Source organism: Ziziphus jujuba, chromosome 8, assembly GCF_031755915.1.
Source record: "Ziziphus jujuba cultivar Dongzao chromosome 8, ASM3175591v1".
NCBI lineage: Eukaryota > Viridiplantae > Streptophyta > Magnoliopsida > Rosales > Rhamnaceae > Ziziphus > Ziziphus jujuba.
Window position 1 is genome coordinate 28,297,025 of NC_083386.1, and position 14,650 is coordinate 28,311,674.

Genomic DNA, 14,650 nt, shown 5'->3' on the forward strand with positions numbered 1-14,650 from the left:
TATGTATATGTTTTAATGTGTATTTTTTAATTTATTTTTACAAAATTGATTGGAACTTACCACATACATTATTAATTATCAATAAAACAAAATATTTATTATCAAAGTTTAACTCAAAAAGTTAAAAAAAAATTATATTTAAAATAAAAAATAAGATTTAATTTAAAAAAAAAAATTATTAGCAGTATTCGATAAAGGCTTTTACAATTAGACGGCCCTAAGGCACAGTGCTCCGGTTGCCCACTTTTAGCCAGAAAGGGAACCTGATTGTTGGCCCATTGTCTTTGCATCTTATTGGCTTACACACATCATCTAGGCCTGCAATACCTACATTCATCATCATCATTGAGAAGGGAAAAACAGAGAAAAACAGGACGCTGGTCATGGTGTTACTATTATCTATCCTTCCCATTTTCAATATAATCTCAAAAATGAATGCTCCGTCTGAACCCCACACAAACATTATTGGAAAGGGAGGGGAGGATTTTCCATTAGTTGAATTTTCTGATCATTTTTTTTCTCCTAGTGGAAGTTGAACTTTAATTAATTAGACTAATGGGTGAGAACTTTCGTCAGTGGAATTTATACGATATCTAATTGCTTTGGTCTCAATCCTTCAACTACCAACACCACACCTTTCTAAATCAACATGAAAAGCAACTAGTAATAACATGGCAATTGTGCTAATTAGTTGACTTAGAAAAGTTTTTCAGTTGACTGACTGACTGACTTAAGAAAGATAGGTCAATTTGGATTTTGGCCCTGGTTCTTGCTCTCTGCTTTGAAGCTTGTATTGCAAAGAAGAAACGCAAGGAGTGTAATTCCTCATGTGGAAATATCCATAGCCATAGACATGAATTGGCATGCGAGAATAACAGAACCATTTTGTACCTCTCTTTCCTCAATCTCAAATATTATGTCCTCAATATTCATATCCTTATCCTGTGGACGACTACGTGAAGCCAACCGAGGAGCTCGATGACAAATATTATGTCTCAAAAGGCCCCTTTCTTTTCTCAATCTCAAATATTATGTCTTCCCTTTTTTATTGTGGCTACAAATTTCGTATTGACATATATCTGAAACGAAATGTAAACCCAAAAAAAAAAACAGAAAAAAAAAACGCTATTATAAACAAATAGGGAACAAACACAGAGGATTCAGGTCCATGATGTGCACGTTTTGAGCTGATTCCCAAAGGTACCAAAACCAAACTATATTACGATCAAAGCTAAACATCAGATAGATTTCACAATGTAAATGTTCAAAAACCATGCCATAAGTATAAAAGATAAAATTTGAGAAAATCTGTACTCTTGTATCGAATACTGAATTGGTACATATAGAGGACTCAAGTTACAAAAGATAAGACTAACAAGTCTACACATATTTATCTACAAGTAACAGAAGATTACAACAGATGACAATAACAACACTTGATATAAACACTGTGTCTCATTATTGAGTCGGCATGTATTTGGTGTTCGAGGACAGTACAGATACACTTAAGAAGTTCAAAAACTTAATGATACTTTTAAAAGTTTTACAAAAAGAAAATAACTGCATATGGTTCATTCAATCTGATTCAGAAATAATTTCCAGTGCAGAGTGCATTGGTCTCTTAAGCGCGGTGGAGCTCCGCTTTGATGAATCTGCAGAAGCAAATGGATTCGGGGGCATCACCAAATCATTTTCATCTCCTTCCAACATCCGAACAACTTTGTTCATTGAAGGACGATTAACTGGGTACCACTGGATGCACCAAAGCCCCACAATAATGAGTTTCTTGATTATCTTGAATTGTCCTTCTTCTACAATTCCCATTCCAGGGTCTTCCTCTTTATTCAAATGCTTATAAACCCATTCTGGATAGTACACTTGACTTGTGTTGTCTACATTGACATCAATGTTCTTCCTTCCTCCAACAATTTCAAGCAGCAACATCCCAAAACTATAAACATCGGATTTATGTGACACATTCCCGAAATTCCTAGATAGCACTTCAGGTGCAATGTAACCCATGGTCCCTCTAGCTGCAGTCATTGAAACAGCACTCTGTTCCTTAGAACACAACTTTGCCGTACCAAAATCGGAGATTTTGGGAATGAAGTTCTGGTCTAACAAGACATTATGGGGTTTGATATCGAGATGGATAATTCGTTGATCGCATCCTTGATGAAGATAATCAATCCCCTTGGCTATGCCTAGAGCTATATCTTGAAGCTTGTCATAACCAAGACTATGGCTCTGCCTCTGCCCCAGGCCATCAGCAGAGAATATATATTTCTCTAGTGATCCATTTGATAAGAACTCATAAACCAGAGCTCTTTGTTCCCCATCGGCACAGAAGCCAACCAAACGAGCCACATTAACATGGTGGATTGTCCCCATTGATCCCACCTCATTGATAAACTCGTCCCCATGACCCTTGAAATTGTTGAGGATCTTAACGGCTACAATGACATCATTGGAAATTCTTCCTTTGAAGACAGTACCATAGCCTCCTTGGCCAAGTTTTTCTTTGAATTGATTTGTTATCCTCTTAATATCAGCGTAGGAGTATCTAGTGGGCTTCAAATCCCTGTAATCCTGCAAGAACTTCTCGATCTTTTGCCGATTTTCTTTTTCTATTTTATTGGTGCTATGAAGCCTGTAGATTCCAATGCCGACTAGTACAAGAAGGAAGGAACATAGAATAATTCCTGCAATATATATAAATCAACGAAGTATATATCATACCCCAAAGTGAAAACAAAACAATCATTTCATCATCTTTAAAATAACCGTATGTGCACAAAATATATAAATGAGTTTGAGTGGACAACTAGGTGTACCTGTAATCACAAGCTTTCTTGATTTGCCTATGACAAACAAAATGATTAGTTCTTGGTGTTATTGACAGTACGCAGTCGTAAAAATACAAATAGTACGTCTGGATTTATGTAGTTAGTGATAATTTTCAGCTATCAATGATAGCTGAAATAGCCTTATATATATATATATATATATATATGTTCCATGAACGCGAATCACTTGCTATATAATTTGGATATTAATTGGGTGATCTGCAGCAAAATAAGTTCACTTTAATTGGTACCTATGCAGGTTTTTTTATTTTATTTTAATTTTTTAAGAGAGTACTGTACAATATGGAGTTTAGAAATAGAATATAATCAACTAGCTAGGATAGAAAAATCACATACTTTAGTAAAAATATACAAGTTTCTAAAGCATCAACATGTTATTAATATATTAATATTATATGTTCTGTTCCTAAAATTTTAAGACCCCCTGTTATTACACTCCCAAAAAAAAAAAAAAAAAAAAAGGTGCGTAGTAATTTCTGTTTTGGGTAAAATTTTATTTTCAATCTTTGGGTAGGTTCTCTGGCGAAAGAATGAATGGGAAAAAGATGGAGGCGAAGAATGAGATACCAAGTCTGAGTGAATTAATTGTTGTTTTTAAAAAGGCAATTGTCTGGTAATGTGAAAATTAATGATTGCAGTTCAAAAATTAAGTTATAAGAACTGAAAATATTTAACACACAAACTAAAATAATATTTAACATACAAATTAGATTAAAAATTACCTGCAGATGTACTATGCTTGGGAATGTAGAGACATTTGGTTTGAGTTGCTAGGCTGCTATTTCTATCCAAAACACATTCCATGCCTTGCGCTTCACACTTTGCGCACATTGGCTTGGACCATTCTAAACTAGTAGGAATATTTTGATTATAATCGTATATTATGAAGTCAGGAACCGACGGAATGTCAAGCATCTTCTTGCAAGAGGAAAGTTCCCAATATGATGTTTCAGTCTTATATGGTTTTGCTATGATTTTGTAGTCATGGTTGCTTAAGCAAGAGATCAGGCCATAATAGTAATCATAACCAGACGAACAATTGAAGATGATGAAAGACTCCAATTCATAGATGAATGGAAATTGGAACGGAGAAGCAGAAATATTGAGGTTTAAAATCTGTCTTAGGAAGCACATATTTGGATCATATACTTGAATCTGCTGATTTTTGTAGTTGATATTCTTCACTAACAACTTTACTGATCTAGGTAGCTCCAACACCGTACTGTTCTCCTTGTCGGCGGTGCAGGAAAGCTCAAAGCCCGGATAGCCACAGTGGGTTGGCTGCCGATCTCTTAGCCGGAATGGGAATCTGATAACTGGTCCATTGTGTTTGCATCTTATCGGCTTGCATTCATCATCTGGGCCTGCTGGGCCTGCACCATCTGTCTTTCCACTAATGGTAAACAAGAAGAAGAAGAAGATAAACAACAAATTTTGGAAAGTGGGTACGCCCATGAAAATATTCATTTGGGAAAAAATAAAAATAAAAATAAAAATAAAAATGCTCCTATTTCTCAATTCTAGGATATTATAAGGATTTTCCCCCACGTCGTAGAATTGTAAGATATTTATTTTATTTTTATATTTGTTTTCCAATAACAGTTATAATTTTATTTTATAATTTTTCTTCGACATAGACGTTGTGGGGGAAAAAAAGATGGTCATTAAAAATAAAATTAGGATTGGTCTTTAGAAGTAGTTTTTTTATTTTTTATTTTATTTTTGTATATGTTAATACCAAATATATAGAGGTCAAAATTTTTTTTTTTTTTGGGGGGGGGGGGAAGGTCCAAAACAAAAGATAATTCATGATACAATAAAAAGGATAAAAAAATGGATCTTAATCTTCTATCTTCTTTTTCTTATCTACATTCTGATCCATTGTTTACTAGTCAGGTATAAACACAATAGAAAAATGGAGATAAAAATCTCCATATAAAATCATTCCATTTGCAGTTTCATGGAAGCTTGTCGATGCCCCATATTGACCGGCAACGACTACGACTAATCTCACTCGAGGTTTGGTTTATTCGAATATAGAATTATTATGAAATGGAAAGGTAGGTGTTGATTAGATGATGCTTGAAGTAGTAAACTACTTAGACTATTCTATGAGAGGATTTCTAATTGTTCTATCCATTATTATTATTTTTTTGTTATATAATAAAAATAGAGTTATTCAAAAAAACAAAAATGTCTCTAATAGATTTGTGCAAAGGCTTTGTCAAGTTAATGTGGTAAAAGAACAATAAATACTGTTAAGATAATTGTCTACTAGTGGAGTGTAGCAAATAGTTAATAACATGCTTATAAAAAAAAAATTATTAAAAACAATCTTTATAAAAAATATATATTTTCAAAAGAAGAAAAATAATTAAAACATCATTAATTAATGGCGAATTAGAGAAAATCATTAGAGAGTAGTGTCTATTAAATAGACATCTCATCGGTAGGAAGCCCTTCAACAACATCTATTCCACATTTCATGAGTAGGAGGCCTTTCAACAATATCTATATCACATGGATAATAATTTACAGAGCTATTGAATATGTTATAATTTATTCTTCTATAAAAATCTTTTTAGTAAAAAGAAGAACACTATAATGACCATTTAATTTACCAGATTATCTACTAAGTATGTACATATAATTATTCGATAGAAATAAATATAACTAAATATAAATCAATCAAATAATATATATATATATATATATTTGGTAAAGTAGATGGTGACCTCTATTATTATTATTCTGGTGGAAATTTTTGTACTGGCATTTCAGTCTCAAACTCTTTTATTACTGATATTAATATATGATCTTGAGTTAAAAAACAACATTAGTTTCCATACTAATTGGCCAAAAAATCACACAAATTTATATGCATATTGCAGGTACTAGGATTTAAAACGGTAAAGGATTTCTAAGGACTTGTGGAAATGAACTATTATGTGATTCCTATGTGTCAATCTACCAAAACTAATTAATGACACATCAATTAAATATTTTTTATTATTATTTTTTTAAAATAAAATCTAACTAGTGGAATAACAATCCATACAATTTTTGTGAAGATTTGTAAGTAATTATTATTGGTGGTTGATTCAACTTTCTAAAAGTTGATTAAATTGTTTTTTTCCTAGCTATTGACATATCATATCACTATTCATACCTCTCTCGTGAGGCCAATACCATATCAAAATGGTATAGATACGTGTTCGTGTATATATATATATATATATATATATCCACCAGCATTTATAATATTCAAAAGTGAAGTTAGTTTGTCAATATCGCTCGGAAAATTCAACCTTTCATGGTTCAAACACGCATATCCTTTCTTTCTTTCGAGTTAAAATTCTCGGAAAAAGGACACCAGACGACAAAAAAAAGAGAGAGCAGTTGGTCAAGAAAGAGTGAAAGACTAAGAAATTTAGGAAATAATAAAAGAAAGAAAATGAAGTAGGTGTGGTCCAATTAATGGGGTTGCTATTAACATAAATAAGGTGTCGGGTTGTCGGTGGTCTCTTTCCGTTGGGATAGTGCCTAGCCTGGAGCGGAAGAGAATGAGGGGTAATTAGGAAAAACTGAGAAAATTAAATTATTTTACGAAATTAATAAATTCCACAAATAAATAGAAGGTTTTTTACAGTCTAGTTTTCAAGAAAAGACTTTGTACACTAACAATAATAAATATCATTCAAATTTGATATATAAACACCGAACCTGAGGAACATATTATTGTTCATGTGCTATTGAGCGAGAGATCATTCTCCGATGATGATAATGCCGAGGGAAAATAATGTTGTTGCATTAATGTTCGGGATTTTGGCCCTCAGTACTCTTGGTTTCTACCTTGAAGCTTCAGTTGCAGAGGCAAAAAACAAGGCTCAGTGCTTGCCTTCTTCTTGTGGAAATATCGGTAACATCAGCTTCCCTTTCCGACTGAAAGACGTCGACCCTCCTTATTGTGGAGACAAAAGATTCGAGCTCTCATGCGAGAATAATCGCACCACTTTGTACTTGAATAATAATTCTCATAAGTTTTATGTCCTAAACATTTCTTATGGAGAAGCATGTTATTATTCTTCACTCCAAGTGATAGACGCAAATCTAGACGGAAATATGTGTTATTTTCCTCTCAATCCTATTCAGTTGCCTCGTTACTATCTTAGTGATTTTAACTATATTACAATTGTGAATTGTAGGGAACCAGCAGTTAACTCATCTATATATATAGATGCATCCCCTTGCATCAATTTCAATTCCTCCTCCTCTTCTAATTCCCCCAAATCCTACTTTTATGTGTTATCTTCCGATTCATTGGTAGCCGATATTAATTGGGACTCGTGCTACGTCCAAGTTTCGTATCCTGCTACAGAATTTGATACTACTGGCAAGACTATTGTTGAAATTTGTCAACAATATTTATTCATGGGCTTTACATTTCATACTTCCGAATACGGTTGCGGTTTGCACTCTTTGACATGGAAACAGAGGTAACAACTTCTGAAATACGCCTATATATATACAAACAGGTTTTTATTTTTTATTTTTTTATTTCTATTTATTTATTTATTTTATTTGTGATGTTTACTTAATATTTTGAAAACAAGGACTGGCCGTTTAATTTCAGTATTTGGTAAATAAATTCTCTTCGTTTGTATATTTACTTAATTGATGTTGTCTGTATTTGGTTGAATAATACGCAGGATTGAGATATTTTTCATCAATCTGTTGATGTTTTTCGTCTATCTGTGGTCTAACCATAGAAGTAAGAATTTTTGGACTTAAATATTCATTTGTTATCAATTCATCTAACTGTAGTCTCAAGAATGTTGATGAGTTTGTTCATCTTTGCATACTTCTTGATAGGGACAGTGATTGGTTCCGCTATATTCTTAGGTAAGGCAAATTTGATTTCTGTTTGTCTATTAAAATTTCATCCATATATATATATATATTGCTGAGATTAAAACGTCCATTTAGCCATGACATATGCGAAGTACTGCTTATAAGTCCGTGGCTATATAACTAATATCCCTACAAACATTACATTTATGCAACTGTGTAAAGCCAGTTAGTATAATTAATTGCGTAATTAAAGTGAGACAGATTAATAAAAATCTTTAGTGCCACATCCATGTATTATTTATCTACCTTGATGTGTTCTATACACGCAACAATTTATTTTTTTTGGTGTCTTTTTTTTTTTTTTTCTTTTTTTTTGTGTGTGTAGGAGCAATAATTGTTGGAAGAACATTATTAGGCTTTTTGTGTCTATTTGCACTTTGCAAGCGCAGATTGAGACAGAGGCATTTATCTGGGGATGATACAATTGAAGAATTTCTTCAAAGTCAAACTAATTTGATGCCTATAAGGTACTCCTACTCACAAATTAAACAAATGACTAAAGTATTCACAAGCAAATTAGGTCAAGGGGGCTATGGCGCAGTGTACAAAGGAAAGCTCCGAAGTGGTCATCCTGTTGCCATAAAAGTGTTGAATATGTCAAAAGCCAAGGGGCAAGATTTTATCAATGAAGTTGCCACCATCGGAAGGATTCATCATGTTAATGTGGTGCGACTTATTGGATTTTGTTTTGATGGTTCAAAACAAGCTCTTGTATATGAGTTCATGCCAAATGGATCTTTGGATAATCTTATCTTTTCTAATAAAGAAAAGAGTGTACAATTAAGTTGGAAGACAATGTATGACATAGCAATTGGAGTTGCTCGAGGAATTGAATACTTACATCGAGGGTGTGACATGCAAATTCTTCACTTTGATATCAAGCCACATAATATTCTTCTTGATCAAAATTTTGTCCCTAAAGTTTCAGATTTTGGGCTTGCCAAATTGTTTCCAGTAGATGATAGTATTGTATCTATCACTGCAGCAAGAGGAACAATGGGATATATTGCCCCAGAGTTATTCTATAAAAACATTGGTGGTATCTCATATAAGGCGGATGTGTATAGTTTTGGAATGATGTTGATGGAAATTGTGGGAAGAAGAAAGAATCTGAATGCATTCACAGAACATTCAAGTAAGATATACTATCCATCATGGATTTATGACCGAATGAATCAAGGACACAACTTGGAGTTGGAAGTTGACACCGAGGCTGAGACACGAATAGTGATGAAGTTGCTTATTGTTGCATTTTGGTGCATACAAATGAAGCCCATGGATCGTCCTTCAATGGGAAAGGTGCTAGAGATGCTAGAAGCAGAAGTTGAGACCCTTCAAATGCCTTCCAACCCATTTTTATATCCTGACGAGATGTCAAATGATGCAAATGACTGAATTGTTCTCGACTGAGCTAGTTCTATTGATATTTACATTCTCAAACATAATGGAATTGATAAAAGGGAAGAAGTATTAGCTTTTATTTGAGATATAATTTACTTTTTAAAAGAAAAAAATAAAATCATTTACAACAATTACCTTTGCCTCAAAATCTAAAATCCATGAATGTAAATGGCTTATAAACTTTGTCAACCTCACTTGATGGGGTATATTTACTTTTTGATACTTTGTATGTATACAATCTTCCATCAACTTTACTTCCATTCATACTGACATGGGTGAGGTGTCAAGTATTAGCTTTTATGTTGATTTTAGCTGATAATGGATTTTGGTAATAACTTAGTTTTATTATTACATAATAAAGATTTATTTTGTATTAATTAAGTACTATAGTCAAATAACAAATTTAAAGATAGCAAGGGCTGGGTAGTTTTAATAAAATAATAATAAAAAAAAGGACTGAGTTGTTATTGAACTCATTAATGTTTTTTTTAGGACAGAGGCGTTACGCATGTAAGTATTGATCTCTTAAATTTCTATGAACTGTATGCATGTATATAGAGAAATTTTCTTCTTAAAGCTATTTCTAAGTTTACCGTGAGCAGCGACACTGCAATATGTAAATTGCATTGGATGAGATCTCAGTTAAAGAGTTTAAAATTAAAAAATTTAATTGGAGTTGTGGCAATTCTAATAGAAAAAAGGGCCAAAAGCAAAACCAAAAGCAATATGAAATTCTGACCAGTTAGATGTGGCAATAAAGAGATTCAATCATGATCGACTAGATGTTCCCACTAGTGGACTCACCTCTTGGAAATGTCAAGGTTCGTTTCGTGGCTTTCTTTGTTACTTGTTAATCAAAATTCATTGAAATGGACAGCATAAGAGAAAAAATAATTTGGTCATGATACATTTAAAAAAAAAAATTTAAGATATTAAAAAATTATGTTAATATTTAATTAGTTTATATTTAGTTATATTTATCAATAACCAAATTATATTACCACATTAATTAATAAAATATTAATATATGATATTTGATATATTTATTTGGTATTTTAATATTAGTCTTGATTCTACCAAAACAAAACAAAAAAATAAATAAATAAAATAAAAATATTACTCTTGCGATTTATTGGGAGTCAGTGGGGTTGTTCTTGGTCCTTTTCCATTATTGTTGGAAAATTCAAAAGTGTCCAATTGGATTGAATTTTCAAAAGTTTTAATCTATAATTATTGAAAACTCAACCCAATCGAAAACGATAAAAAAATAAAATAAAAAAAAATCTTTGAAACAAACTTGAAACGATCATGCTGAGCTGAACAAGATTCAATACACACAAATTCGGAAAAGGTCGTCAAATTGACGGACAGCGAGTGGCCCTCCATGGAAAATTGAGGAAGTTATTAGTTATCATATTGTCTTCCACTCTTCCTCTTCATAATTTTCTACATGCACGTACTCTTTACAATCAAACTAAGCAGGTGGGTTAGTTAAATATATCCATTATACGAAAATTGATATCTAGCTATATTCATTTAACGATGTTACGAAACAAACGCGTCTGAAAAAATAAAACTTCGACTCTGAGATTAACATGTCAGTAAAAATTTAATATATATACGACGTGTTCCAAAACTGTTGATGTCAAACGGTCGCTAAAAACAACAACACACGACATATCCGTTAAGAGTCGCTGAATATGCGGCTGAACAGAGTTGCCTTTAATACTGTGCGTATATTTTATCTTAATTGTATTGTTTAAATGTTAGACTCATGAAAAATGATTAACCATCCACTTATCTATGTTTACATAATAACAAAATTTACTTATATGAGGTTGTTGTTCAATTATATAATTTTTCATGTACAGTTTATTCTTGCTAATCTCTTAAATAGTATTTTTTTTTTTTTTAAGATATTGGTAACAGGCGACATACAAAAATAGTTACTAGTCGCATGTTCCCCTTTTATTTTATTTTTTTAAATCAACTTGATTTTCTTTAAAATTTCAAATAACCAGTGAAAATATTTAAGCAATATAACTGAGCTGGTTTTTTTTTTTTTTTTTTTTTTTTTGCAATTTAAGATATTGGTAACAGGTGACGCGCAGGCTTTGTTGTGCGTCGCCTGTTCTCCTTTTTTTTTTTATTCTTTTAATCAATTTAATTTTATTTCAACTACAAATAAACAATGAAAATATTAGAATAACATAACTAAACTGTTTTTTTTTTTTTAAGGATATTTGTAATAGGAGACGCACATACTTCATTATGTGTTGCCTATTCTGGTTTTTTTTTTTTTTTTTCTTTTTGTTTATTCTTTTAATCAATCTAATGTTATTTCAATTTCAAATAACCAGTGAAAATATTATAGCAACATAATTGAGCTGGTTTTTTTTTATTTTTTATTTTTAAGATTTTGGTAACAGTTGACTCACAATGTAAATTGTGCATCGCCTGTTCTCCTTTTTTCTTTTTTTTTTCTTTTTATTCTTTTAGCCAATCTAATTTTATTTCAACTATAAATAACCATTGAAAATATTAGAGCAACACAACTTAACTGGGTTTTTTTTTTATTGTTTTTAAGATTTTAATAATAGGCGACGCACAATGATTTTGGTGACAGGTGACGTACATTGTCCGTCGCCTATTACCAAAATCTTAAAAAAAAAAAAAAATCAGCTCAGTTATGTTGCTCTAATATTTTCACTGGTTATTTTTAGTTGACATAAAATTAAATTGATTAAAAGAACCAAAAAAAAAAAAAAAGGAAGAGGCGATATATAATGAAGCTTGTGCGTCGCTTGTTACCAATATCCCAAATATTGGTAACAACAAAAAAACCAGCTCAATTATGTTATTTAAATATTTTTACTAGTTATTTGAAGTTGAAATAAAACTAGATTGATTAAAAAAAAAAAAAAAGATAACCGGCGACGCATAGTGATGTCTGTGCATTGCCTGTTACCAATATCTTTTAAAAAAAAAATAGTTTTGTTATATTGCTTAAATATTTTCACTGTTTATTTGAAATTGAAAGAAAATCAGATTGACTAAAAAAAAAAAATGAGAATAGGCAAAGTGTAATGAAGGATCTGCCTCGCTTGTTCATTTTATCTTTAAAAAAAAAAAAAATCAACTAAGGTATATTGCTTACATATTTTTACTGGTTATTTGAAGTTGAAAGAAACCAGATTGATTTTAAAACTAAAAAATAAAAGGCAACAGACGACCCGTAACGAAGCATCTGTGTCGCCTGTTAATATGATGAAAAAAAATAAAAAGAAAAGAAAAAATACCAGCTTATTTATGTTGCTTAAATATTTTCACTGGTTATTTGAAGTTGTAAGAAAATCAGATTGATTAAAAAAAAAAAAAAAAAAAGATACAGGCGACTCGGAATGAAGCTGATGCATCGCCTGTTCCCTTTAGAATGGTTTGCCTTAAATTATCTGGTGACCCATGTATCATTTAATGCGTCACTTGTTATTTCAAAATAAAACAAAAAAATTTAATCTATTCGAAATCTTAAATTCAAATAAACTATCATTGATACCCAAAAACCTGAAAGTTTATCTTGTTGAACATACTTACGTCGAGCGATTGGACTATAAGTCTTTGTTGCATTAGATCAATTTACAATTGGTATATCCTATCTCAAATTAGGTTGTGAGAGATGTGTTTTTGTATTTCGTGTATACACGTATATGTGAATGATTGAAAAGAACATTGATAAAACTGTTTTCTATTTTTAGATCAATGGAATTGATGTTCATTAGAATGCTAAATGAAAATATTTATAGATGAAATTTTAAAAAACTAATTAAAGCTTAAAAACAAATTTTAAATACTATGGTATAAGGCGACTCTTTTAAATGCAACTGCATCGCCTGTTCTTAAAATTTTGGAGACATAACAGAAACATTTATGAGAGTTGCATATTTTAAAAACAAATGCAAATTTTAAACTCAAATAAAGGACAAAATCCTATTTAAAGGGTGAAAAAACATAAATAAAAGAATAAGCGATGCTATCTGAAGACAATGCGTTGCCGTTTCCTCTAGTTTGTTAAAAAAAAATTACAATTTAAGAGACTTGCAAGTTTAAATAGAAAATAAACCGTATTTGGAAAAAAAATTAAAAGGATTAAAAAAAAAAAAAGGCAACTCTAAAAATGTTATTGCGTCGCCTAATCCGTTGTCATGTCTAACCTTTAACGACACAGTTTATTTAAATGGATCGCCTGTTTTGCCATTTTCTGAAAATTTTTGGCGCGTATTAAAATTTTACGCGGGCCTTTGAATACCATGTCTTTTCACAAAATAGATGTTAGTACACTACCTAATAGATGTTGGAATTGGAAGCAATCTCAGAGAGACTTGTAGAGTGCAATATTCGGGTTTAAGTTTCCATTTGCCTACATTGCTGTCTAGAAGTTGGATTTCTCTGTATCGCCGTCATGGTTAGCTTGGCTTCTTCTTTCTTCATCTCCATGGTTTCGGTGAGTTTCTTTTTTTTTTTTTATGATTGGTGATGACATGTGGTGGGTTGGGTTATTTTTTATTTATTTATTTTTTCATTATAACTGGAGATTAAGTTCGCTGGGTTTTCTTAATCTTACTTTTGTGGAGGTTCACTGGATTTTCTTAATCTTGCTTTTGTCGATAATTTGTTTGTGATATTGTTTGACATTGTTCTGTTTAGATTGGTAGGGAAATGGATAAATCGTCAATAACAAAATATAGAACCTCAAGCGATTTTGTTAAGGGGGTGAATGAATTTTTGAAATTTAGCATGGAGAATGCCAATAATTGTAATGCCATACGGTGTCCTTGGATGCAATGTGGGAATATGAAAATCCATACTATTAGGGATATTAAAAGCCATATATATTGGAATGGATTTGATGTCAACTATCGGCGATGGATTTGACATGGTGAGTCATGTGATGACAGTATGTTGATGAGATGGGGATTACATGTGTTAACTTTAATAAAATTGGATATAAATATGACCCATTCATCATGGCTTCACAAGTTCAGCAAATATTTTATATTGAAGATCAACTTGATTCGAGATGGTCTATTGTTTTAACTCCACCACGACATTGTACTTTTGTTGAAGAAGAATTGGTTGAAGAAGATGTTCTTAGCGATACTATGATGGCTCACAGTCCATTTGCCATACAATTGCCAAGTGTTGATGAAAATGATAATCAAGATGAATGTGAAAGTGGCTATGTTGGTAATGACTGTGAGGGGATATGGATAAACAATATCTTCTAAATAAATTGGTACGTATATTTATTAACTTATGTTTTAAGTAATATTTATAACATTTATTATTATTCATTAAATTATTTTTTTGATCCGCTTCATTATGTGTTTTCCACTTTTAATGAGGAGAAATGTGCCTCGTCAAATTTTAAGAAGGTAATATTATACTAAATTATAAATTTAATAATTATTAAT

The 14,650-nt window shown here is 31.5% G+C and overlaps 2 protein-coding genes across 3 annotated transcripts; one reads left to right on the plus strand and one right to left on the minus strand.

Annotated features, from left to right (window-relative positions):
- Positions 1–1,285: 1,285 nt before the first annotated feature.
- LOC107414774 (rust resistance kinase Lr10) lies at positions 1,286–4,584 on the minus strand. 2 transcript variants are annotated; one of them, XM_016022954.4, is made up of 3 exons: positions 3,590–4,571; positions 2,835–2,861; positions 1,286–2,702 (listed from the first exon to the last, which is right to left on the minus strand). In XM_016022954.4, exons 1-3 carry the CDS (start codon positions 4,332–4,334, stop codon positions 1,576–1,578), a joined length of 1,899 nt encoding a protein of 632 aa, XP_015878440.3. In that variant the 5' UTR covers positions 4,335–4,571; the 3' UTR covers positions 1,286–1,575. The 2 variants fall into 2 exon arrangements, with proteins under 2 accessions (XP_015878440.3, XP_048325464.2); XM_048469507.2 differs by lacking the exon at positions 2,835–2,861 and having other exon boundaries at positions 3,590–4,584.
- A 1,872-nt stretch (positions 4,585–6,456) lies between these two features.
- On the plus strand, positions 6,457–9,449 carry LOC125421477 (LEAF RUST 10 DISEASE-RESISTANCE LOCUS RECEPTOR-LIKE PROTEIN KINASE-like 2.4). The gene is made up of 4 exons (XM_048470634.2): positions 6,457–7,363; positions 7,577–7,638; positions 7,740–7,769; positions 8,104–9,449. Exons 1-4 carry the CDS (start codon positions 6,642–6,644, stop codon positions 9,171–9,173), a joined length of 1,884 nt encoding a protein of 627 aa, XP_048326591.2. The 5' UTR covers positions 6,457–6,641; the 3' UTR covers positions 9,174–9,449.
- The last annotated feature ends 5,201 nt before the right edge of the window (positions 9,450–14,650 follow it).

Excerpts from the sequence above, each read along its gene's own strand:
- LOC125421477 (XM_048470634.2), top strand. The coding sequence starts at position 6,642 with ATGATGATAATGCCGAGGGAAAATAATGTTGTTGCATTAATGTTCGGG. Across the intron at positions 7,364-7,576 it reads TCTTTGACATGGAAACAGAG|GATTGAGATATTTTTCATCA; the intron begins GTAACAACTTCT and ends AATAATACGCAG. Across the intron at positions 7,639-7,739 it reads TCTGTGGTCTAACCATAGAA|GGACAGTGATTGGTTCCGCT; the intron begins GTAAGAATTTTT and ends ACTTCTTGATAG.
- LOC107414774 (XM_016022954.4), bottom strand. The coding sequence starts at position 4,334 with ATGAATATTTTCATGGGCGTACCCACTTTCCAAAATTTGTTGTTTATC. Across the intron at positions 2,862-3,589 it reads CAAGCATAGTACATCTGCAG|GCAAATCAAGAAAGCTTGTG; the intron begins GTAATTTTTAAT and ends TGTTTGTCATAG. Across the intron at positions 2,703-2,834 it reads AAGAAAGCTTGTGATTACAG|GAATTATTCTATGTTCCTTC; the intron begins GTACACCTAGTT and ends TATATATTGCAG.